This window comes from Sphaerodactylus townsendi, linkage group LG06 (assembly GCF_021028975.2).
Source record: "Sphaerodactylus townsendi isolate TG3544 linkage group LG06, MPM_Stown_v2.3, whole genome shotgun sequence".
NCBI lineage: Eukaryota > Metazoa > Chordata > Lepidosauria > Squamata > Sphaerodactylidae > Sphaerodactylus > Sphaerodactylus townsendi.
The window spans coordinates 23,282,498-23,307,082 of NC_059430.1; the positions used below are offsets into that span (position 1 = coordinate 23,282,498).

The window sequence follows — 24,585 nt, forward strand, 5'->3', positions numbered from 1 at the left end:
TTTATTCAAATGCAAAAGTATGTTTTGGTAATTGTGTGTGTGTGTGTGGGGGGGGTGTTTGTCAACCTTAAAACTGATTATTTTCCAGCAGCGTTAGAAACTGGCAGGCAGCTCAGCTATGCCTGGTGGTGTGCAGTTATCCTCAAGAAACTGGAGCAGCGGAAGACTTAGCGTGGAGGGAGGGGGAAAGGGCTGAGCTTTGGGCCAGTGGGTGGAGAAATGGTGTCGGGTTTGGAGGAGAGGCGGGCTCAGAGGTGGGAGCAGGTGGCAAGTTGTTTATCTGCTCAGCTGTTGTGCCAGGCCAGAGAAAGAGACAGACAAAAGCAGCTGAGAGGAGCGAAGAAAGCAAGAGTCTCAGACTCTACCTTAGCAGGTTCGTATCCATGGCAAAAGCAGCAACCGGAGAGAGCAATTGGCTTGGGGCGCAGCCCTCAGGCGGTGCCTTCTGGGGCCTGTTCTAAATGAGGCCTCTGGAAGGATCCTGGTAGCGTCTTTTGGGGCTGCAGGAGAGTCATCTGCTACCCTGCAGGGGGGCTGATGTATCTTAATGGAGCCACAAGGCATTTTGCCGATCCCCACTTGTACAACCTCACTACTGTCTGCCAGCAGGGGCTTTGGCACTGCAGGAGGAGTGCATTCGTTGCTGTGCATGCAAATGTGCAGGCTGTATCAGCTGTGTCCCACGCCAGGAGTTGTAAGAGGAAAGCACTGTGATCTGTTAGTCCAAGTGCCTAGCCCTAGACAATGCCCTTTGGGACTTGCCAGCAACCCAGGTCTCTGGTTCAGGCCAGTGGGGCCCTTTTGAGTGGCCAAAGCTGGTGCCAACTGCGGTTTATCTTTCCAAGACAAAACATTTCTTTCTATCCCCCAGGCAGGAGCTGTTGTGGATGTTCTATTATTATTGATCTCCCATTAGATGCATTAATGTCTCGGACACTGAGGGGGAAAATACGAAGAAGATGCTTAATTTGTTCACACGGTTTTAGACAAGGTTAATAGAATCCGTCGATAACCATCAGTTTTTATTTCATTTGCAATCTGATGTCATTTCAGCGAAAAAGATTCATGCCCGACTGCTTACATGCGCTGCTTTTTGGTGCATAATTGTACTAGGCAACGGGGTGGTTCAGACGACCGCTAGCTTTTTGGTCACGGCTTGAAAGCTTTTTTATGGTATTTCTAGCTGTATGGAGAAGGGATTTTATGTAGCATACCCAAACACGCACAGCTGCACTGAAATCTGGGGGAGGGTGGGGTTATGAAAACAGAGTGCTTATTGTGGGGTGAGAAACTATAAGTGGTTTCCTTGTAGTATGATTGGAGCTATCAGATGATTAACTGTAGATAACTAGGTCATGGGTTAGGGATAGTGAGGCCCCTTCCACACATGCAGATTAATGTACTTTCAATCCACTTTCAGTGCACTTTGCAGCATGTATTTTACTGTGTAACAGCAAAATCCACTTGCAAACAATTGTGAAAGTGGATTGAAAGTGCATTATTCTACATGTGTGGAAGGGGCCTGAGTTTCCACACCACCCTGTGTTTGCCTTGAGCCACTCCTTCACAATGCAATTGGTGTGGTTGGCTGAGCACACAGGAGTCTCTGATTACAGTTGTTTGCTGAGAGCAGGCAGAGAGTATAGAAAGCTTCCTTTCCCTTCTAGGAAAAACAGTCCAGAGCAACGGGTGTACATTGAGCAAAAGCAGATCAATCAATGCGGTCGGGGTCCACAAAGTCAAATCTTCAGTCCGAGAGCAAGCACTACAGAAACTATCAGGCTGTTTCACAAAGTTGCTCCTGCAATGCTTGCTGTTCGCAGCTGCCTCTTATAAGCCTGCATTCTTGCTTAGTCTTGAGTTCTGTGCTGACTTACAGCCGTCCCTTCTGCGTCTTCGGGCTTCCAACAGGGCGCTGCATCTTTTAGCATACAGTGGCTGATGGCCCTGCTGTCTGAGCTGCCTCACAGAACCAGGTGAGCCAGAGGAACTGTCTACACTGTCCTCTTGCTCTTGGCTTGGGCCAGCACCAGAGGCGTAGTTGCAATGGGGACATTTGGGGTGGCTCAGCCCAGTTGCCACCATTGCAGTCATGTGTCGGGGTTGGGGTCAGGGTGGGGCAGGGCGGGGCGGGGCGGGGACGGGAGGGGCCGCGTGGGTAGTTCATGTCCCGGGTGCAGTTCCCCCTCCCTTCGTCACTGGCCAGCACTGTCCTCCACCTGTGTGACTGCTGGCTGCTCACAGGAGTCAACCAACTGTGGCTCTAGAGATTCAGCCAGCTGAGACTCTGATGGAGCTGGATCAACATGCCAGTATTCCTCATCTGAAGAATCCTGGCTGGCTGCTGGGGAGCCCATGACAGCAATCCTAGGCAGAGTTGCTTCAGTTTGCGCTTTCAATAGGTTTAGATAGCGGTGGTAATCCTGCACATGATCACACCGGTCATCTTTCACATCAGTGTAATCAGTAACCCATGAGATATGATTTTGGTGGGACCGGGAGTGGCACGTTGTGGAGCTTTACTGATTCCACTCAGGGTTCTCACCCTCAACCTGGGGTCTGGAGATCTCTTGGAATCACACCTCCTCTCCAGAGTACAGACATCTGTTCCCCTGCAGGAAATTGCCACTTTGCAGGCTTGATTTTATGGCCTTATACCTCCCCTCTTCAGGTTTCACCTCTAAATCTCCAGGAATTTCCCATCCCAGAGTTGGCACCCCTAAAAGTACAGGAGGGCCGTTAAACCGACAAGGGTCTTTTTATTTTTAAATAAATGTTCATGGCAAAATTTGGAGAGGGCGTGGAATACGGTACCTTCCAAAAAATGAGTCTGAACAGAAAGAAGCTGAAAATCCACAGAAGGATAGGAAGATGATTCATTGCCTGTTCTTTTCTTTACCTGTTCTTTTCTTCAGTCTGTGACCAGCATTTACCACTTTTTCTTTTACCGCAAAGAGTTAGAGCAGCAGCCCCATGCTTCACTGTTACAGCAGGGAATCTCTGGTTTTGAACCCAGCTCCTAAATATTTTAAATAAGAAGGATAGAAGTTACCACATGGTGCATGGCACGAGACAGCAGGGGGGGTGTTAGCTCTCACTGGTGCTAGCACAATTCGCACAGTCCACCTAGATTGGACAGAGAGGAGTGAAGCGCAAGCAAAGGAAAGGAGGGATTGTATTTTACCCAGCAAAAAAAAGATATTGTCGGAAATGCAATTTATCTGCAGTCAAAGGGACTACCTTTGGGAAATACCTCTAGCTCCTTGGCAACAACTGAGTGACAGCTGACTTCTTCTGTGTCTGCAAACAGCCCCTTCTCTGAAAGGCCCCTCAACACAATTAACTGCCCTGCATCTCACAGAAACTGATCACTTCCCAGGGACACTCTCTGGCTTGTGTATGCAATACCTTCCTCGAGAAAGGTCACCAAGTAAAACAATGAAGGGTTCACGGTCATAGAGCACAAGGCTACAATATGCTTGCCAACCAGATGTGAACCAAGAAAGCCTGGACTATACAGTCTGCATAGGGCCTCTCTTCTGATTAACTGAAGCAGCTGACAGGGCTGGCCAGTCCTGGCAAATGCGTAGCCACATCCTGGCAAACGTGAAGCAAACCGCGGGGCCACCTTTGTGGAATGTTCAGCCAGCCGCTTTCAATGTTTATCCATCACAACTGGCCGATAACCACACTTTGCAAAAGAGTCTGTTAAGAGTCTGTTCCTCAACACAACTCATTTCTAGCTCTTGTGCCCTCCATATTTATTTATGGGCTCTGGGCGGTGTACAGCATTTAAAACAGTGTAATTAAATAACATTTAAAAGCAGCGATAAAACTCCTAATGCATTCACAAATTAAAGCCCAAGATTAAATTTAGGTTAAAATTCAAGATATAAAGTGGCGTCCAGCGTTCCAATAATATAAAAACCCTCCCTCCCCATGATGGAGGGGGGCATGGCGAGTCCCAATGATGTAATTGTGGCCCAGATGTTGAGGGCCAAAGGCGGGGCACTATTAGCGGCTGGGTCTCCAAAGGCCCGGCGGAACAGCTCCGTCTTGCAGGCCCCGCGGAACTCCCTAAGGTCCCGCAGGGCCCGGACAGCTGGAGGAAGAGCATTCCACCAGGCCGGGGCCAGGGCAGTAAAAGTCCTGGCCCGCGTGGAATAAGCCGCGTTGCCGAGGGGCCAGGGACCGCCAGTAAGATTGGCCTCCGCAGATCGAAGAGGCCGCCTAGGGGCGTGTAAGGGTGATCTGCGGTCTCGAAGATCTGATGGTCCCCAGGCCGTGAATAGCCTTAAAGGTCAACACCAGCACCTTGAAGATGATCCGGAACTCTACTGGTAGCCAATGCAGCTGCCGCAGCTTTCAGGCTGGATGTGTTCCCCAAAAGGTGCTGCCCGTAAGCAGGCGTGCTGCTGCATGACCGAACCAGTTTTGTCGCCGGATCAGCGCCAAGGGAAGGCCCGGCGTGAAGCGAGTTACAATAGTCAAGTCTGGAGATGACCGTTGCATGGATCACCGAGGCTAGATCCGCTCTGGAGAGGAAGGGGGCCAGTAGCCGGGCCTGGCGAGGAGGTGGAAAAAAGGCAACCCGGGTTGTATAGGCCACCTGGGTCTCCGGTGAGAGAGATAAATCCAGGTGGACCCCCGGAGGCTGCGAGAAGCGAGGAAGTCGATGCCAATGGGACCCCCTCCCATACCGGCGACTGGAAAGTCCCCTCACCCCCTTCCACGGTAAGCCAAGGGATCTCCGACTTCGAGGGATTCAGTTTCAGCCTGCTCTATCGCATAACCAACCAGCTGCTGTCTCCAAACAATGCTGTAGAAGAGCCTCAGAGGCGGCGGCCAACACCCCTCCATCAACAGAATGAGCTGAGTGTCATCAGCATACTGGATGACAAATCAGCCCAAAACTCCCGCGCACCAACTGAGCAAGGGGTCGCATGTAGATGTTAAATAACAGCGGGGACAGTAATGCCCCCTGAGGCACACCGCATTGTAGCCCGGGCACCTCGGGAGGCCTGGTCCCCGCGACCTCACTTGCTGATTCCTCGCCCCGGAGAAAGCGAGGTTATCCACTGAAGGACAGTGCCCCGCACTCCGGAGGCGTGACCGAGGCGATTGGGTCAAAAGATCGCGGGTCGACCACATCAAACGCTCGCGGTGAGATCTAACAACACCAGCAGCGCCGATCCGCCTTGGTCAAGCTGGATCGCGGAGTGTGCTCTGTGGACGGGCGAGGCGAAAGGGAATAGTCTCCCGTCCCATGCCCAGCACGGAAGCCGGACTGGAAGGGGTCAAAAGCCGATGTGTCATCCAGAAAACCTTGAAGCTGCTCCAGCACCACTCTCTCAATTACCTTCCCAAGAAACGAAAAGATTCGAAACGGGGCGGTAATTGGCCAGGTATCTCCTGGATCTAACGATGAAGTCTTTTTTAAGAGAAGTGGGTGGACCACTGCCTCGCTTCAACCCATCCGGGAAAGGTTCCTTGCTCAAGAGAACCATTACAGTATTGATACTCAACAGATGGGGTCGTAGACTACCGCCCACGTGGGTTTTCACAAGCCAGATCGGGCACGGATCAGAGAGGACAGGTAGTAGGTCTACCGAGCAGCTAAGGCTCTGTCAACAGCGGCTTCAGAGAGCAGGGAAAATCTGGGTCAAACAAAGGGTCCGGAGACGGCAAAGGGAGTCTCCAGTTCGCTAATTGTAGCCAACATGGATGGAAGGTCGTGGCGGAGTGGACGTGATCTTTATCCAGCGAAAAAGCTCATAAATGCCTCACAGCTGATATCCAAATTGAGAATTTGAAGATCTCTCCGGTAAGGAGGTCAGATCGACCGAATTATATGAAACAATTGTTGCTGGGCGTGAGCTAGCGGATCGGAAAGTGAGGAGAAGAAAGTCCTCTTAGCCTCGCTTCGTTACCGCCAAATCTCATAGGCTTTCATAAGCATCCTATAGGATGTTCGGCGCGGCGAGCTTTCGTCGCTGAGATTTCCTCTCCTCTCCCATACTCGCTCTAGAGCGTCCTAGCTCCCGCTTCATACCCGGCGCTAACTCCTCTGCTATGTACCATGGAGCCGAGAGCGGGGGCGTAGAGGACGCCGGGGAGCAACAACATCGATGGCAGCAGAGAGTCGGGAATTCCAATCCTCCACCTGCTCATCGAGTGTGCCGGTGGGTTCAGGGTCCCGCAGAGCATTCAGGAAACCAAGTGGATCCATAAGTCTCCGCGGGCGGGCATAAATCAGCCCGTTGCCTAGACGGGTTTGGCGCGGCATGTCCACCCGGACCTTCAGGGCAAAATGGTCGGACCATGGCACTCTATCAATGGAGGAGTTGCCAATTCTGGCTTAGGGAATTCCTGGAGATTTGTGGGTGAGGGGAGGGTTTGGGGAGGGGACATAAGGCCATAGAGTCTACCCTTCAAAGCAGCCATTTCTTCCAAGGGAACGGGTCTCTATAGGCTGGAGATGAGCTTGTCCAGATCAGGGGCATCACTGCCCAAAACGGTGTCCAGGGCAAGCAGAATGGCTCACCCTGCCCCAGGTGCTATTTGGGCAGGTCATCCCTCCCCCCACAACTGCACCCCTGTCCAAACTCCATGTCGTTGAACGCTGAGCCAGCCAGCACAGGATACCTCCACCCCAAACGCCATGTGGAATTATACTACTGAAGTCTCTTGCCCAAATCTTGCCCGCTCCATGCTTCACCCTCAATTTCCAGGAATTTCTCAACCCAGAGTTGGTGGAACTCCCTGGGTGTTGCCAGACTGTGAAGAAAGGCTAGGATTCGGGAAGTGATGTGCTGCTGTTGGGCAATAAGAGATCGAGGGGTCAAATAGGTTTCTCTTCCCTCCTCTTGCTCAGGCGTCACTTCAGGTTGGGAAATGCCTGGATATTTTGGAGGTGGAGCCTGTGGAGGCCAGGATTTGCCGTGAGGTGTCGTGCTATGGAGTCCAGCCTGCAAAGCAGGGTTGCCAGGTCTTCACTGGCCACAGGGGATGGGGGCGGGGGGATAGGGGGTGAGGTTGCCAGCTCCAGGCTGGGAAACTCCGGGGGATTTGGGGGTGGAGCCTGAGCCTGGGGAGGACAAGGACTTCATTGAGATACAATGTCATAGAGTTTATCCTCCAAAGCACAGTTGTCAAACTCATGGCCCTCCAGATGTTATGGACTACAGTTCCCTGGCAGTGGATCATGGGAACTGTAGTCCATAACATCTGGAGGGCTACGAGTTTGACACCTATGCTCCAAAGCATCCATTTTCTCCAGGGGAACTAATCTCTCTAGTCTGGAGGTGAGCTCTGATTCCAGCAGATCCCTCGGTCTCATATGGAAAATGGCATCCCTCCTCTAAAGCAGCCATTCTCCAGGTGAACTGATGTACATCATCTGGGATCAGCTGTGATTTCAGGAGATCTCCAGGCCTTGCCTGGAGGATAGCAACCCTCGCACAGGGGCCTATTGATCAGTTTTATGCCAATTTAATTATGCCAATTTAATTATCAGTTTTATGCCAATTTAATTATATCATGCCTCCTTTAAAAGAACCTTGGGAATTGTAGTTTGCTGCGGGTTCTGAGGTTCCCAGTTAGCCCTCCCTTATCACAAATCTCCCAGAGAATAGGTAAGGTCAGTACACTCTTGAGGTGGTCAATTTATACAGTCGCTTGCGGGGTGGTGGTGGTTCTGCATGCATGCCCTTCTGTTCTTACCTATAGCCTCTTCCACCTTAACCTCCCCTCCCCATGAAATTCATTTCGCTTTAACATCAGTAGCCAGGCAATGGCAGATAGGATGAGCCACTCAAATGTGAAAGCCCCGAGTACCAGGGATTCCAATCTGATTGTTGACTTTGATTGAAATGCAAGGCAGGGGGATTGAGAAGAAAGAGGGGCGTGGGGGGGAGGGGGGGCTATTCACGCAGCCTCCTCCAGGCCTGGCTGCTCCAGGGCAAGCCCATCATGTGAAAGAGGCCTTTGTGTCAAACTCCCAAGGCCCTCTTGTGCCGCATGCCAGCAGGTAGCAATTGTTAAGATCCCTTGAGCAGGGTCAGAGTGGAAGGAGGCAAAAATGGCTTCTGTTGAAAAATACAACAGGAATGTGCTGAGAGGTCTCTTCTATGGCAACAGCTCCGCAACCGCAGCTAGTACAGCTTAACCCACTCTCAAAGGGAATTTTGTTCATTGTTAGCTTCTTCTGGGTGGGGAAAACCCTTGGTATCTGCTTAAGAAAAAAAAATAAAGCACGGACTTAGAATAAGAGAGAGGACACAATGGAGCTTATCTAGTTCTGCCTGTTGGCCTGAGGCAAGGAAGGGCATGGCTAAAGTGGGCATATCCACCAGATGAAGATGAGTCAATAAAAAGGAATTCCGGGAGAGGTAGAGGTGCATGATGGTTGTAGCCAAAAAGGACAGGAGTTTGCTAGCACCTTGTGGACGAGCTTGGCAGAGGGAAAAGGTTTGCGGAGAAAGAGAAAGGAGCTCAGCCTCTTAGGCATTTTCTCTTCTTTTCATGCCAATTTCCACTGCTTTATATAAATTCAGCTCCTGTGGATGAACACCCCATGCATTTGATGGCTCACAAAAGCTTAAGCCCGACTCACAATAGCTTAAGTTGGAACAAATACTATTTAAGGTGGAGTGCGCTGAATTATTTAATATTTTTCATGTATTATTATACTTTTTATTTTAACAGTGTCCTCTGTTTTTGCAATTTAGGTTTGTCCAATTAATTACCAGGGGTTCTGCACTTCCTTGCTCTGCTTATCAGCCATCTGACTTGCTGCTATTGCAGTGCTTAATGGTTGTGAAAACACTGAATCTGCAGTAATGCTTTCTGCCGAAATAGCTGTAGCGACAGTGGATGAAGTAAAAGCAACAGTGATCATTTTTGCAAACTGTAGCCAAACTAGAGAACTAATGTCACAGCCCACCTTTCATTGCAGTGGGGACCCCAAGCAGCTCGCATTATTCTCCTCTCTGCCATTATATCCTCACAACGACCTCATGAGGTAGGACTGGCTGAAAGTGTGACTAGCCCAAAGTCACCCAGCAACAGATTGTCTGACCAATATTTTCTAGTTCCCTTTATTTTAGGCATTGTAGCTTGCCTAATCATCCTGAACCTGTGGGACAATTTTGCAAACTAAAGCTGGACATTTCAAAGTGGGTGGGTGGGCTTTTGCAGATAACGCAGGTTTGAGTGTCCAGATTCCCTTCATTTTGGCACTGGAACTCCCATAATCATCCTAAAGCCAGTGGTCCGTTTTGAAACCCCAGCTCTATTTTCTGAGGGATTATGCCTGTCACAGACAGCCTTAGCTTCCATTGCAAATTGCATTCATTCATTCATTCATTCATTCATTCATTCATTCATTCATTCATTCATTCATTCATTCATCCATTTGACTTCATAGACCGCCTCATCCCCGGAGTGCTCTAGGCGGTTCACAACACAGACAATATAACAACCAATAAATTACTTTATTTTTCATTTATTTATTTTTCAGATTTCTAGACCGCCCCATCCCCTAGGGGCTCTGGGCGGTGTACAACACAGTAACCACCGTGTACAGCTAAAAACAACTAAAGCCTTTAAAAGCAGCAGTAAAATAGGAAACTAGCAGTAAAATAGGAAACTAACTATAATAAAAACCCTAACCCTAACTCTTAAAATACCTCTAAAAACATTAAGATCAATATGCAGCATAACAACCTATCTTAGCGGCACCCAGTCTTAAGGCTGGGAGGGACTGGCAGCACCCCAGATGGAACTAATATAGGGCACTGCCAGAGATGACACTGTGGAGGGCCTCACAATCCAGGGCTTCTGCTGATAACCCAGGCCAGGGATGTCCAACTCCGGCACTGCAGGTGTTCATGGACTACAATTCCCATCAGCCCCTGCTGGCGCGGTCAATTGGCTGTGCCAGCAGGGGCTGATGGGAATTGTAGTCCATGAACACCTGAAGCGCCGGAGTTGGACACCTCTGACCCAGGCACTCCAGTTCCCATGATCATGCTGGACTTGGTGGCCAATTTCAGGTAGGTTAGTTCAGAGGGTGGGAGATTGGCCCAAGACCATCCAGTGAGTTTCTACGGCATATTGGAAATTTGAACCCGTGTTGCCCAGATCCTAGTCTGACTCACCCAGACCGCTACATTACACTGGCACCATGCAGGATTGAAATTTTGGGCTGAAAATTTTGAAAGTTTCTTGATTTCATAAGCCGCGAATCAAACTTGTTTGCAATGACATCTGAATGCTGCCATCTGGTGAAACTGGACATTGTTTCTTCCCAGAAAAGGGTATTCTAAATCAAAGTTTAATCCTAGTTTAGAATCTCAGTTTGCGTGGAGCAAATAAACTCCACTTTGTGCAGCTGCCTTATTTCAGATATCACAGCTAGTCCGAGTTTCCCAAGATTTCATCATGAGGAATCCAGAAATCTTCCCTCAGTTAAGCACTGACATATTTTATTACTGGGAAGATACAATTTCTATTCTCCCATCTTTAACATACCTTTGACTTAACATATCACAATTGTTTCTGCAGTTTGAACTGTGATTATGCTAGTGTCAACATGAGTGCCTAGTGGCTAGTACCTGTGTCATCAATAATGACAAATGGTATAACTCTTGTAACCCATCTTGCTTTGACTTTACTTCTTTGGAAGTGAAATATTTCTTCACTCCTTTGCTGTATTGATCTAGATTTAAAAGAGACAGCCAGTACAGTGTAGTGGTTTGAATGGTTTGAATCCCACCCCTCCACAAAAGCTTGCTAGGTGACCTTAGGCCAATCGCGCTCTCTCAGCCTAACCTACCTCATAAGGTTGTTGTGAGGATTAAATTGAAGAGAACAGGGATAAAAGCAGGGTACAAATAAAGTCAGTAAATAAATAAACCTATTTGATAATATAAAGCTACATATCAGTGAAGAAGAGTTTGGTTTTATATCTCCCTTTCTCTCCTGTGAGGAGACTCAAAAGAACTTACAAACTCCATTCTCTTCCACTCCCCACAACAGACAACTTGTGAGGTAGGTGGGGCTGAGAGAGTTCTGAGAGAACTGTGACTAGCCCAAGGTCACCCCGCAGGAACGTAGGAGTAGTCTACCGCTCATGTGGAGGAGTGGGGAAGCAAACTTTGTTCTCCAGATTAGAGTCCACCTGCTCTTAACCATTACACCACGCTGACTCTCAATGACATACACACTCCCTCCAAAGACATACTGCCCCTTGGGGATGGGGTGGTTTATAAATCGAAAAAATAAATAAAATAAATAAATATTTTACTCTTAGTTCCTGGGAGCTAGGTGGGATGCACTCATGTTTCTACAACTATAAGGAAGTGTCAAGGATACATAGCCATTGAAGTGAAGCTAGGGTGGCCAACTCTGGCTTGGGAAATTCTTGGAGATTTGGGGTTGTTCCTGGTGGTGGCGGAGTTTGCAGGGGGGAAGGAGATCAGAAGAGACAGGATGCCGTGGAGTCCACCCAGGGGAACTAACCTCTGTAGCCTGGAGATCAGCTGTAATTCCAGGAGAATTCTAGGCCTCACCAGGAGGTTGGCAACCCTAAACAAAATATCTCCCTAAAAACATAACACTTCCCTTTTTGCACTATTTAGGATAGCACTGTAAGTACAGTGTGTGTGAGAGAGAGGGGGGGGGGGTTGCCCTGTGTAATGCCCAGTTCATCCCAATTTCATGCATGTTTCACGCAGCCAGGCCCACTGAATTTAAAGCTATTTACTCCCAAGAAAGTATGCACAGGACTGACCCTTTTGTTTCACTCCCCCCCTCCCCTTCTTCATTATGCAATGACCTTGGGTGTGTCCCTATAATTGGGCAATTAAGTACCAGGAAGTTGAACAGGCTGTTTTTGGTTTGTCTCTTATTAGCAAGGCTGTTCTGGATCATCAGCCTCATGTGCTTGCCGTTTGCAGAGACACTGTGATCTCTTGAAAAAGGACCCTGTGCAGTTGTCTGGAGAGAAGGAACAGACAGTAAGTGAACTGCTGCTGCGGCTTTTCCTGAGCAGTCATGCAATCTATGTTTGCAACTAAGCTGGTTTTCTTCATATCTGTTACTGACTCGGAAACCACACAGCACCCAAGTTTCCTAAGGCTGTTTGCCACTAAATTAGACTAGAACGTAGGACAGGCAGGAGAAAGTGAACAGTCGTAAGTCACAGGAAAGGTAAGGAGGGAGCTCAAATCAATTATGGGGGGATACAGAATGTTACAAGACCACTTTTATGACCAAGATCCTCTCTCGTGTGCATTTTGCAACGTCACAGGATGATATACCTTAATTTGTTATTGAGGGGATCAGTATTGGGTACTGAATGATGTGTTGCTTTCAGGAAACCCAGATTCACATTCTCATTTGGCTACAGAGTTTGGAAGTCTGCAATTATCACCTCTCTTACTCTTATATTTAACTCAGTAGGACAGTGATGCTTTGTAATGAATATTAAACCTGATGTATATCTTTGGAAAAGTGTGTTTGCAATACTATAAAATATTCTGGACTATGTGTAGAATAAGCTGGGCAAGAGCTCATGGCCTGTGTGTTGAAGGTGGTCGTGCAATAGGATTCTAGTTACTCTTTTCTGTTTTTAAAAGTGTAAATTCAACCTCTGATCTCAGCCTGTGCTGGGAACTGGTATGATAGAGTACAACTGGTAGAACCAGGAGGCATTCATTGAAAATGCTGGGGGGAAGAATTAGGACTAATAAAAGGAAACACTTCTTCACGCAACGTGAGATTGCTGTTTGGAATATTCTGCCACAGGAGGTGGTGATGGCCACTAACCTGGATAGCTTTAAAAGGGGCTTGGACAGATTTATGGAGGAGAAGTAGATTTATGGCTACCAATCTTGATCCTCCTTGATCTGAGATTGCAAATGCCTTAACAGACCAGGTGATCGGGAGCAACAGCCGCAGAAGGCCACTGCTTTCACCTCCTGCAGGTGAGCTCCCAAAGGCACCTGGTGGGCCACTGCGAGTAGCAGAGAGCTGGACTAGATAGACTCTGGTCTGATCCAGCTGGCTTGTTCTTATGTTCTTATGATTTGGGACTGGTTGAGCACTGGGAGAACTGCTTGAAGAACAGTGTTTCAGAGTGTAGCTGTGTTGGTCTGCAGTAGAAGAGGTAGAAGCTTTTGACTGAAAGCTCTCTTTGTCAGATATCTGATGAAGATATCTTGATGGATACATCTGACAAAGAGAACTTTGACTTTTGAAATCTTATACCTAAAAAAAATCTTGTTGGTCTCTGAAGAGCTACTGAGCTCAAACCTAGCTTGAAGAAGTATCCTATTCCTGAATTATTCAACTTCAGGTGAAGAGTGTGGAGCTCTATTTTTAAGCTCATCAACCAATTTCTATGCTGAAAATAATGAAGATTTCATTTTTATCACTTATCCTTGTGACGTTTTCCAGCTGTGTCGAGAAAGATGCCTCAGGTGACTAAAAAAAGCGGATGGGAAGCACTCCTCGTTTTCAGCTGGGTTTCCCTTTGTATATCCCTACCCTTGCAAAGTGAGCGGGACTCCCTTATGAACAAGGAGAATGCTGACCGGACTGGGGGCAACCTTGTGCTGACAAAAAGCGAGGAGCTTGCGAACCTGAAGCTCATGCGCCTCAAGGAGGCGGAAGTGGCTGAAGCAATGCGCACAGATCTGTTTCCACCCAGCATGCATTTCTTCAAGGCCAAAGCCCTCATTGATCAGAGCCCTGTGTTCAGCATCTTAAAGCAGATGCCAAAAGGTAAGTATAACTGGCCCAGAATTCCCTGACCATATGTGGGTTTTATGGTCCAGAGCATCATTGTGATTACAAGAACAAACTGTTCGAAGAGGTTTAATAAGGAAGGTGCCAGTTTTGCTAGGCTAGTTAGATGTACAAGATGTATCTATTCTTTCCACTGCATAGCTCTTTCTTTCAACGAAGTGTGTGTTGCTTGCAGATCGTTCTGTTCAGCGGAGCTTGTAGCTTGCCCCAGTGGCTTAGTGCCCATGGGATGGGAGGGGCGACGCCCTGGGCAGGGCAGCGGCGGAGGCGTGGCCAGGCCATCGAGGGGGTGTGGCAGGGGCATTCCGGGGTGGGGGACGCTGTGGCAGGGGCGCAGGGCACACACATACCCCAGGTATAGTTTCCCCTTGCTCTGCCTGTCATGCCCACAAATGCTACAATCCCTGAGAGATTCCAAGAAGGAACAGGCCCAAGAGTAAATGTAATGGTGAATGGGACCGTACCCAATGCCTCAAATTATCTCTTCCTTCTTCTCACAGGCTCCCTGATTTGACCTTCTCATTCTACCCACATTCATCTATGTCCAAGTCATCTCCAATCCTCCTTTCCCATTCTGCCTCCTGCTTTCTTTGGTCTGCTGCCTTCTCCCAGCAGCTGTATATTTCTCCTTTCATAGGCTGTTGTGTTTTTCTTCTGCTCCTTAAACTGATCTGCTTTCCCTCTCTAGAATCACTTAATGAATTGCCTCTGAGGCACCTTTGTCTGTCCCATTTTCTCCACAGCATTACAGTAGCATATCTGGTCACCACCACAGACTTCACCCCACCACCGAATCGTTTCATACATTACAATAAAGATATCTTCAGTTTTTCCAAACATTGGTCATATGCATTGGCTTGGTGTTGCTATTCTTTCATTCATTTCATTCACAGGGGGTATTTTACACCTGCATGACTATGCCATTCTGAGCGCTGACTGGCTGGTAAAATATGCCAGCTATCTTCCAAATTGTCACATCTGCTTCCTCCCTTCGGGAGATGTCCGGTTCAAGTTCTCCAGCTCTCGCCCTCCGAAGGAAGTGCTGCCTGGTTGCTCCAAGTGGATGCTGTTAGAGACCTACCGCCAGACTCTGGCCAGTGTGACCGAATTTGATAACAGGTGGGTGATGAACTGGGATTGTTGTAGGTGAACTGCATTGTTATTGGGCCCATTCTTTTAATGCAAGAGGATTGTTATTTTTATCAACAACACTAACAATTTATTGTTTATTGTGTGTGCTTCAAGTTTCCCCCATCTAATCCTCTGCTTAGATATTTATTTTATTTTATTTGAAACATTGCTATGCTGCCTTTCCACCCAAAGCAGTGGCAGGGAGCAGCAGTGGCATAGTGGTTAAGAACAGTTGTACTCTAATCTGGAGGAACTGGGTTTGATTCCCCACTCTGCCGCTTGAGCTGTGGAGGCTTATCTGGGGAATTCAGATTAGCCTGTGCACTCCAACGCATGCCAGCTGGGTGACCTTGGGCTAGTCACAGCTTCTCGGAGCTTTCTCAGCCCCACCCACCTCACAGGGTGCTTATTGTGAGGGGGGAAGGGAAAGGAGTTTGTAAACCCCTTTGAGTCTCCTTACAGGAGAGAAAGGAGGGATATAAATCCAACTCTTCTTCTTCTAATAGGATCCCCAAGGCAGCAAACATTAAAGCATTAAAATGTCATAACATAAAAACATTTAAAATTAAGCATACATAAAATAATTGAATAAAAACGTAGACTCACCTGTGTTACAGATATGTTACTGTAAACATCACCACAACCACTCTGTGAAGGAAAAAATATTTTGAAGGTGCAATACAGAAGTAGGAATAATAGTATACCTGATTATTGTCATTTTTATATGTGTTTCCCAAGTGGTCAAATTTCTTACATCCCTTGTACAACCAACTTTGCACAGTGGTTAATGTGCTGGAATGTGACCTAGGAAACCTGGGTTCCTACTGTGCCATGAAACTTGCTGGGTAGTTTTGGGCAAGTTAGTCTGTCTCAGCCTGCCTACTTTACAGGGTTGTTGAGCCGGTCAAATGGAGAAGGGGAGAGTAATGCTACCCTAAGCCCCCAGGAAGAAGGGTAGGATGCAAATATACTAAATAAACACTATTTTAGTGTAGGGAGACTTACTTGGGAATTAATCTCAATAAAATCAATGATACATGTGCCCAAATAACCTTTGCATAGAATACTTCTGGGCCCTTTTGTACACATACACATTTTGTTCAAGCAAAGTAGGGAAAAAAATCTTTAACTCGAACCTGTGCCAGATCAGCATCAGTTTTGCACTGAAATTGCTAAAGATGAAAATTGGAGGCAGGAAAATAGTGCCCCCCTCTGGAATCTCGTGCCCAAGGCAGTCCTTTCATATATAGGTGTTAGGGGCAATCAATTTGTCAAGGCGAAAAGGTCCCTTTTGTTTCTTCCTCCCCCTTCCATGGACCTTCTGTTTTCAGCTTGAGAGCATGATGAGAAAGAAGGGGGAGAGAACCAGCAGTTTTTGATTTTGCAAGAACTGATGTGTGAACGTTGCAGGAGTTATTGAACTTAACACAGACATTAGGGTGAACTTGGCACTACGTGGAACCAAATCCTACAGATTACAGTGCTGAGTCGGATTTACAGTGACATTTAATTCAGAGTGAAGTAAATATGTAGTGTGCCTGGGCCTTGTACGAAATCATTCAGCCCTTCCCACCATCGAAACATTCCCCCCACCATCATAGCTTTGAAGAGATCTTGTAAAGTTCCCACCCTTTGGCCTCCTCTGGTACTTTCAGATCAGTTAACAAAGATGCCTCTGGCACTTCATTCATTCCCGAATCATTCCAGGGTAATTCCTGGTTTCTGTGTTACCACCTCAGCAGTTTTCTTCAGAATGGGGGTCTGGAATGCCACTCACTGTTCCATATAAACTAGTACAAAATGCTGCTGCCATGTATGCTTCTCTAGCTATGGTTCACTTCCTTTCCATTATGTGGCATTGTTTACGGAGTAGTGTCTTGCACCGGCCCAATCTTTTGTGTGCTAATGTAACGAAAGACCCCCATTGTCATGCACAAGAGGGCAGAGTTAACGTTGCTGTGGAAACCTTAACTCTGAATTCCATGGCTGGTGGGCACAAAAAAAACCCCCCACCCTGGATATGGCAAGGCCATTTGATTAGTAGTCTCTTTCCTTACCCTCCCCTACCCCTTTTAATAAAAGTAATAAACAACCAAATGGAATGAGAAATAACGGCCGCCTAAAGCACAGGAAGGGACTCCTTAAGTAAGATAACAGCAGCTGGCATATTAAATGTGTGGCAAGCAGACTCCATTTTGTGATCTCCCGTCCCATCTGCTGACCAGGCCCAACGCTACTTTGTTTTATGAGAACTGGCATCGCTGCTGCTTGCAGGATGGGGGAGATGAACAATAAAGATTTCTTTGAGAACAAGATAATAAGTATGAATTCAATTTCGGTTCTCACATGTGTAATGATGTGTAGTTTTAATTGGCGAGGCTGTGATTAGGCAAGGCATCAAGCATCAGCTAATCATTGGACATGTTCACTGTTGTCATAGCGAAGGAATGAGGCCTAGACCCGGAGTGAGTTACTGATTAAGAGCCCGGACCAAGAGACAGTACACGCCAGAATGTCACAGAGAGATAATTTGCATATTTTGTCACAGCTGATGGGCATGTTGCTCTTGCTCTTGACGCCAGCATATTCTGGAATGGACGGGAAAGACGCAATGTAAAATGGGCATAGAAATCATGACCCTAAATAAATGTAAACCTAAATCAAGCACCATCACTCCTTTAAATATCTGAATCTGTGGTGTTTCACTGCTAACTATTCAAATTCTTTAAATTCAAATAATCATTAACAAGAACCATGAAGCAGGACGGTTGGAATTACTGGTGATCTGTTAGTCGTCTGTGCAAATGCTAGAAAGATTGTATTCAGAAGCAACCATTAGAATGCACAATTTTGGGACTTACCATATATAAATCACATGACTCCGACAAGTAATCACTATAGAGAAGGCCCTTTCTCAGGTGGACACCCATCATACTTCTAAAAAGAATCTCTACTGATAATCTCATAAGATGTGAGTAGGGTTGCCAAGGGCCAGGGCTCTCCTGGCAACTGGTAGGAGCTTTAGGGAGGTGGGTTCAGGGGCTGCAATCTGTGTCACCTGCATGATGATGTCACTTTTGACTTGATACGGAAGTGCTGGTATTGCACTGGACAGGACGCTCTAGCACAGTGGTTCTCAACCTTCCTAATGCCGCGACCCTTTAATACAGTTCCTCATGTTGTGGTGACCCCCAACCCTAACATTTATCCATTTTACAGATGGAGAACACTGATGGAGAGAGTCTTATGCGACCCCTGTGAAAGGGTTGTTCGACCCCCAAAGGGGTCGCGACCCACAGGTTGAGAATTGCTGCTCTAGCACTTGCCCCCCAAACTCTATGGTTTCCTGACTATAATCAAAATAAAAATGATGACTTTTGGAGTTGGAAGCCCAGTCCCTGGAACCTGTCTGATTGGTGTCAAGCCAATGCCATGATATCACTTCCAGTCTGTACTGGCACAATGCGAAACTTTCCCTCTTGCCATTTTCCCCTCACTATCCTGTTGACCAATGGCAGGGGAAGGGAATCTACAGTAGGAGGTCTCCTGCTAAAGCTATAGTGGGAGACTTGGCGACCCTAACACCACATAAAAACAAAATAAGGCATTACGAAAGAGAGAACCAAACTGCAAAACGTGTCAAATGCCAAAAATACATAAATAACTAAATCAACAAGTGTCTAAACGTGAGGCTTCCTTTGAACTTGAAGCTCATGCCAAATCTCCCCTCTTTTGATTGGCCCTAGCTGTGTAATCGTTGCATACTTGCTAGGGAATGTTCTTTCAAACTTGATGGTATTTATTTCTGAATATACATGATCAAGTGGGGCTAAATGATACTTTTTTTGTCCATACATGGTTGGCTTAAACTTTAGCTAGTGGGAAGAGTTTAAATGTTCTCTGTCTTCTGCAAAACTTGTCCAGCCGCTGTGGAACTACAACCACTTTTCCCCTCCCCCCTCCCTCTTTTCCCAGTTTGCTGAGGAACATGACTCTGGTAACTGATGCCCCAGAGGTGACCTATCCATCCCAGGCTTTTATTTGGAGGAGATTTGAAAATGTCTTCATCACTGCCTCTGGTCTTATCTCCTACGCACCTGTGTTCAAGGCCTATTTTTATCAGGGGCTATTGGAACTCTATGAAGATAACATACAGTATGTGGAGATGAGAGCCATGCTGTCACCGGTAATGTATTCTTATTTTAAACCATTGATGCCCAAGGCTCTCCCTCTCAGCTTGGGAACCAGTACTTGAAAATCCTATTGTACGAGTGAGGAACAAGATTGTTGCAGTTTCACCACCTTAGTCTGTAATTGTTGTGTTTTTTCAGTCAAGTCACAGCTGACTTACGGTGACCCTGTATGGTTTTCAAGGCAAGAGACGTTCAGAGTAAAGTAAACAAAGAGGTGGTTTGCCATGGCCTGCCTCACCTTCACACCCTTGTTATTGAAGTCTCTCATCCAGTACTGGCCAGGGACAAGGCTGAGGGTTTGTGACTCAACAAGGTCACAGTAAGGTCACCCAGCGAGTTTCCATGGCAGAGTAGGGATTCGAACCTGGATTCCCCAGATCCTAGTCCGACACCTTAACCACTAAACCACGTTGGCTCTTCTTGTCTGTATTAGCAGAACAAAATTCAAGTCCACTGGCATCTTGAATAAAACCAACAAAATTTCCCAGGTTATAGGCTTTCATAAGTCAAAGCTCACATGGTCAGGTACCATATTGGATCAAATGAACTTTGGCTCATTCCGCACATGCAGAATAATGCACTTTCAAACTGCTTTCAGTGCTCTTTGAAGCTGTGCGGAATAGCAAAATCCACTTGCAAACAGTTGTGAAAGTGGTTTGAAAATGCATTATTTTGCGTGTGCGGAAGGGGCCTTTGACTCAAGAAAGCTTATGCTTGGAAATATTTTGTTGGTCTTTAAGGGGATGGATTCTCTTCTGCTGGTGCAAGTGGCATTTACACCAGCAATGGGATTACACTGCCTTCACAGAACTTTCTCCTCCCCTCCCCACTTCGTGGATTGTGCTGCCAGACTCAAATCCCAATCCTGTCAAGGAAGCCTATCAGGTAACAATAGGCCGGTCTCACTACATCCAACCCACTTCACAAGGTCATTTTGAGGATAAAATGACAGAAAGAACAACAGTTAAAACTGGCAGCTGAAACCGAGCATTTGGTGGAAGATTGGGGCTGGAGAGGAGGAAGTGTAATGGCGTAACTTCATTTCTGGGGGAAATCTGGAAATGATATGTCACTCTAGGAATCACCTGAAACTCTACCGTAAAAGCATAGACTTTCCAGGAGCTCCTAGAGCAGCATGACATCACTTCCAGGATCTTCCCCCAAAAGTGACGTCCCACCTTTACGCTGACGTTGATTTAATGTTTTTTCTCCTGTCAGCCAGTGAGACATCTCCTATAGCAGGAGACTTGGTAACCCCCCACCCCACCCCCACCCATGTAAGCTGCTTTGGGTCTCTGTTGGGTAGAAAGGTGAAGTAAAAATGAACTAAATCAGTCAGTCAGTGAGTGCTGAAATAAATAATGAATAAGTCTTTCAGCTCTTGTGGGAAGCTATCAGAGACGGGCTTGTGAGTTAGGTCATTTGAAAGCTCAGCTGTTCACTGCTATAGTTTTAATTTCTTACAGTGAGGGCATACAAAACTAGGCTTGAGTACCTGAATGCAACAAGCAAGCAATCTAATACATGCCATGGCCCTGGGCCAGAGTCTTATACTTCTGCCCATCTGCTTTCTTATGGGAGAAGAGAACACAGAACAACACTGATCAGGGATCTTCTATATCACTGCAGTACTCCTTTTTTTTTTTTTGCTTGCTTCCCTCCTGATGTCGTGCAACACTTTCTTCATCCTTAGTAAGTTTCATTTATTTGCTTTTGCCGTTTCTGCTAACCCCAAGGAGAAGGTAGCTTTCTAATCCCACTAATTTGTCATTTATTTAAAACATCGATCTGCAGCCTTTTTGAAATGCATGAGGCCGCTTACAACTTGAAACAGTTGCCTTCAGCGGCCCTTTCAGCATTTTTACCAAGGGGAAAAATGCTTCGTGCAATGATAATTCTTCAGGAGCTGACGTGGAGACAAGCTGCTCTTGCACAAAACCTGTTCATTTCAATGGAACCTGCATACAAATTGTCCCTGGTGGATGACCCCTATTCTCCTTGTCTGCCTTTCCACTTGGCCTTACCTTTTTGCTTGTTCTGCCTACAGGTGTACGAGTTGGATGGGACTGAACACGACAAGGAATGGTCTGTGGCTACCTATCAAGATGTGGCAAAGAAATTTGTCAAGCATCACCCTGATTTTGTTGGTGCAAAGATTATATACACAGCGCACAGGTAAGGAATGTCTAGATGGGTCTGCCAGAGAGGATAAGCCTGTGCTTAATTTGGAATCAATCAAATGTTATTGACGGAATCTCACATCATTAAAAATAACAGAAAGGGGAAATTAAAGTCAGAAAGATTATTTTAAAATTGAACAATGAATGTAATAACAGCAGCTCAGCTCATTCAGTTAAGGACCCTTTCCACACAACAGAAATAAAATGTTTCAGGCAGGAAATAAAACGTTTCCCCCATGGAGTTCTGCATGATTCTTGGCCCAAAACGTTTTATTTTCTGCCTGAAAATGTTTTATTTGCTTTTCCCTAGTGATTCTTTTTTTTTGAAAACATTTTCCCTTGCTGTGCTATCTCTTTGAAAGGTTTCCAATGCCTCTTTGCCGTCCCCAGACTTCTATCTTGGTGCCATTCTCTGTGCTTGCTCCGGTCTTCACATGTTGTATTTCCATCAGGAATGGGGGGGGGGGGGGGGGCGTGTCAATGTAGCTATATAGACATGACCCCTAGAGAATAGCAGCATGAAGCTTTGAAGCCTCGTAGCATTGGAGCCATGGAGTTTGTTTTAAAAAGTCAGAATGTCTACAAAATGCAGCCCAGGAATCTCTTTGTGGGGGTGAGTGCAGACAAACGTGGGGTGTTGCAAACATTTTGGAAATGTTTCCTAAAAAATTTCAGAAGCTTTTGCAGAAAGGGCCAATGATACCAATCTATCAGTTTCCAAGAATTTTTGGCAGTTCATCTATACCTGTGGTGGCGAACCTTTGGCACTCCAGATGTTATAGACTACAATTCCCATCCGCCCCTGCCAGCATGGCCAATTCACCATGCTGGCAGGAGCTGATGGGAATTGTAGTCCATAACATCTGGAGTGCCAAAGGTTCGCCACCACTGATCTATACCAATGGCAAAAATGGATGCCTGGAATATTGTATTAGTAAATAAAATATCTGATCTATGCTACAACTCATCATTGTCACACTCTGAGCTCATTCATTGTTAGCAATTTCATAAACAGGACCAAAGTATGGTAATGATTCTTAACTACCTTCCTCTGTGATGTACAATGTCTCTCAGCTCATAGGTTTTTCCCCCCTTTAACTTACAGTCCTGTACTGCCTGTGGCAGAAGAGTTAAAGCTCTTCTAAGAGTAAATTTATCAATATGCAAAAGACAAATTTCATATTATAGCAGGACTTAAAAGAGAATTTGGGCACAAAGCATCCAGATACCTCTGTATACAGCAGTGTTCTTACATTTGTATCCATCCTTTCCACCAAGGTGCTCAGCATGGTATTCAGAGTTCTCCTTCCCCCATTTTATTCTTATGACAAAGCTGTGAGAAAGTGATTCACCCGAGGTCGCCAAGTGAAATTTATGGCCAAGTGGGGGTTTGGACCCTGCTCTGCCCAGACATAAACCAGTACTCTAACATTATACCATCCCAACTCTTTTCTTAATGACCTAACAAAAACATCAACAAATGGCACTCTCATTACATCATTTGATGACTTACTGTATGCCTGCAACTGAGCTTCCAAACCCTGCTCGTGAAAGTTAATATAAAATTTCTGTTTTTCTGAGCAGACTGTTTTAACGAGAGCCTTTTAGCTAATGAATGTTTACACACAACATCCAGCTATTCCAAGCTTTTGAGCCAGGACTTGTAGATACTGCCTATGGCAGAAGAGTTAAAGCTCTTCTAAGAGTAAATTTATCAATATGCAAAAGACAAATTTCATATTATAGCAGGACTTAAAAAAGAATTTGGGCACAAAGCATCCAGATAGCTCTGTATACAGCAGCGTTCTTACATTTGTATCCTGCCTGTGTCTAACCATTATATTCAAATGCAGCCCTAATGTTAACAGTCCTAAATGAAATCAGTGACCACCAGTGTTTTTTCCTCTTGATAATATGGGACCGCATTACCCCATATGTCCCAACTCGACCTCTGTGCTCAGCAGAGGCCAATTTACTGGAGGTCCCCGGCCCCTCAATGATGCGGCTGGCCTCCACTCGAGCCAGGGCCTTCACGGCTGTGGCGCCGGCCTGGTGGAACACTCTCCCTCCAGCTGTCCAGGCCCTGCGGGACCTTGGGGATTTCCGCAGGGCCTGTAAGACTGAGTTGCTTCACCAGGCCTTTGGAGAGACCAGCCGCTGAGGGTGCCCCTGCCCCCTCCTCTTTACCCCCATGGGCCCTAAAACCATCAGGACCCATTATTTTGCATTAGGAGGGTTTCGTAAGGGCGCGGGCGATGCTTTAAGATATGACTGTTGTTTTAATTATATGTATGTTTTTAGCTGATGTTTTATCTGTACACCACCCTGAGCCCTTCGGGGATAGGGTGGTATACTAAATTAAAATAATAATAACAACAACAACAACAACAATAACAATAACAATAACAATAACAACAACAACAACAACAATAATAATAACAATAATAATAATAATAATAATAATAATAATAATAATAATAATAATATTCTTTTTCTGTTGATTTTTCAGAAAGCTGAGTGTTTCCCAGATTAAGGAAGCTGTGCAGACAGCAATGACACTCAGGGACAAATTCCCAGACACTGTGGCAGGATTTGACCTGGTAATTTCCTGTAATTCTGATTTGGCTTCTTATTTTATGTTAGAAGGATTACAGGGTGTCAGGAGATTACTGTTGTGCTGAATTGTAAAATGTACTTGGGTGGCAATCCATTCACACAAACACATTAGATGACATGAAAGATACCTTGATTTTATGGGAAATAGCTCTAATGAGTGTGATCTTATTAGAGCTTGGAAGCTAAGCAAGGTCAGCCATAGTTAGTACATAGATGGAAAACCACGAAGGAAGGCCAGGATTGATGTGCAGATGTAGGCAATGGGAAACCACCTCTTCTCATCACTTGTCTTGAAAACCCCATAGACCTGGGGTGCCATAAGTTGGTTGTGAATTGATGGCACACAGTTATTAGTTATAATGGTTGAATGGGATTCATTGATAACCTTTCCACTGAACATAGAGAAGGGCTCACTGCGGGGAGGGAGGTAGCTATGAATGTCCTACCTTCTGCTGGGGGTTGGACTATATGAACTTTTGTGTCCTTTCCAGCTTTATGTTTTTATTGTTTGTGAGTTTAGGAACAGAGTTAAGGATTTGAGGGTCATCCAGGGCCATGGCATGAGCATCATAAACCCCTCCCCCATTAAGCAACATCATGCAGATAGTAGCAGTTAGCTGTTGCAACCGCAGTATGCAGACTTTCACATGGGA

The 24,585-nt window shown here is 46.2% G+C and overlaps 1 protein-coding gene across 2 annotated transcripts in view; it reads left to right on the forward strand.

Annotated features, from left to right (window-relative positions):
* The first annotated feature begins 254 nt into the window (after positions 1 to 254).
* Positions 255 to 24,585, forward strand: part of ADA2 (adenosine deaminase 2) — a 31,552-nt gene continuing 7,221 nt past the window's right edge. The window contains exons 1-8 of one of the 2 annotated variants that reach the window (XM_048500776.1): positions 255 to 373; positions 1,912 to 1,976; positions 11,916 to 12,020; positions 13,462 to 13,788; positions 14,706 to 14,931; positions 18,919 to 19,129; positions 21,184 to 21,311; positions 23,826 to 23,916. In XM_048500776.1, coding sequence (XP_048356733.1) covers positions 13,476 to 13,788; positions 14,706 to 14,931; positions 18,919 to 19,129; positions 21,184 to 21,311; positions 23,826 to 23,916 — 969 coding nt within the window. In that variant the 5' untranslated portion in view covers positions 255 to 373; positions 1,912 to 1,976; positions 11,916 to 12,020; positions 13,462 to 13,475. The remainder of the gene's footprint in view (positions 374 to 1,911; positions 1,977 to 11,915; positions 12,021 to 13,461; positions 13,789 to 14,705; positions 14,932 to 18,918; positions 19,130 to 21,183; positions 21,312 to 23,825; positions 23,917 to 24,585) is intronic. The other variant, XM_048500775.1, reaches the window with a different exon arrangement.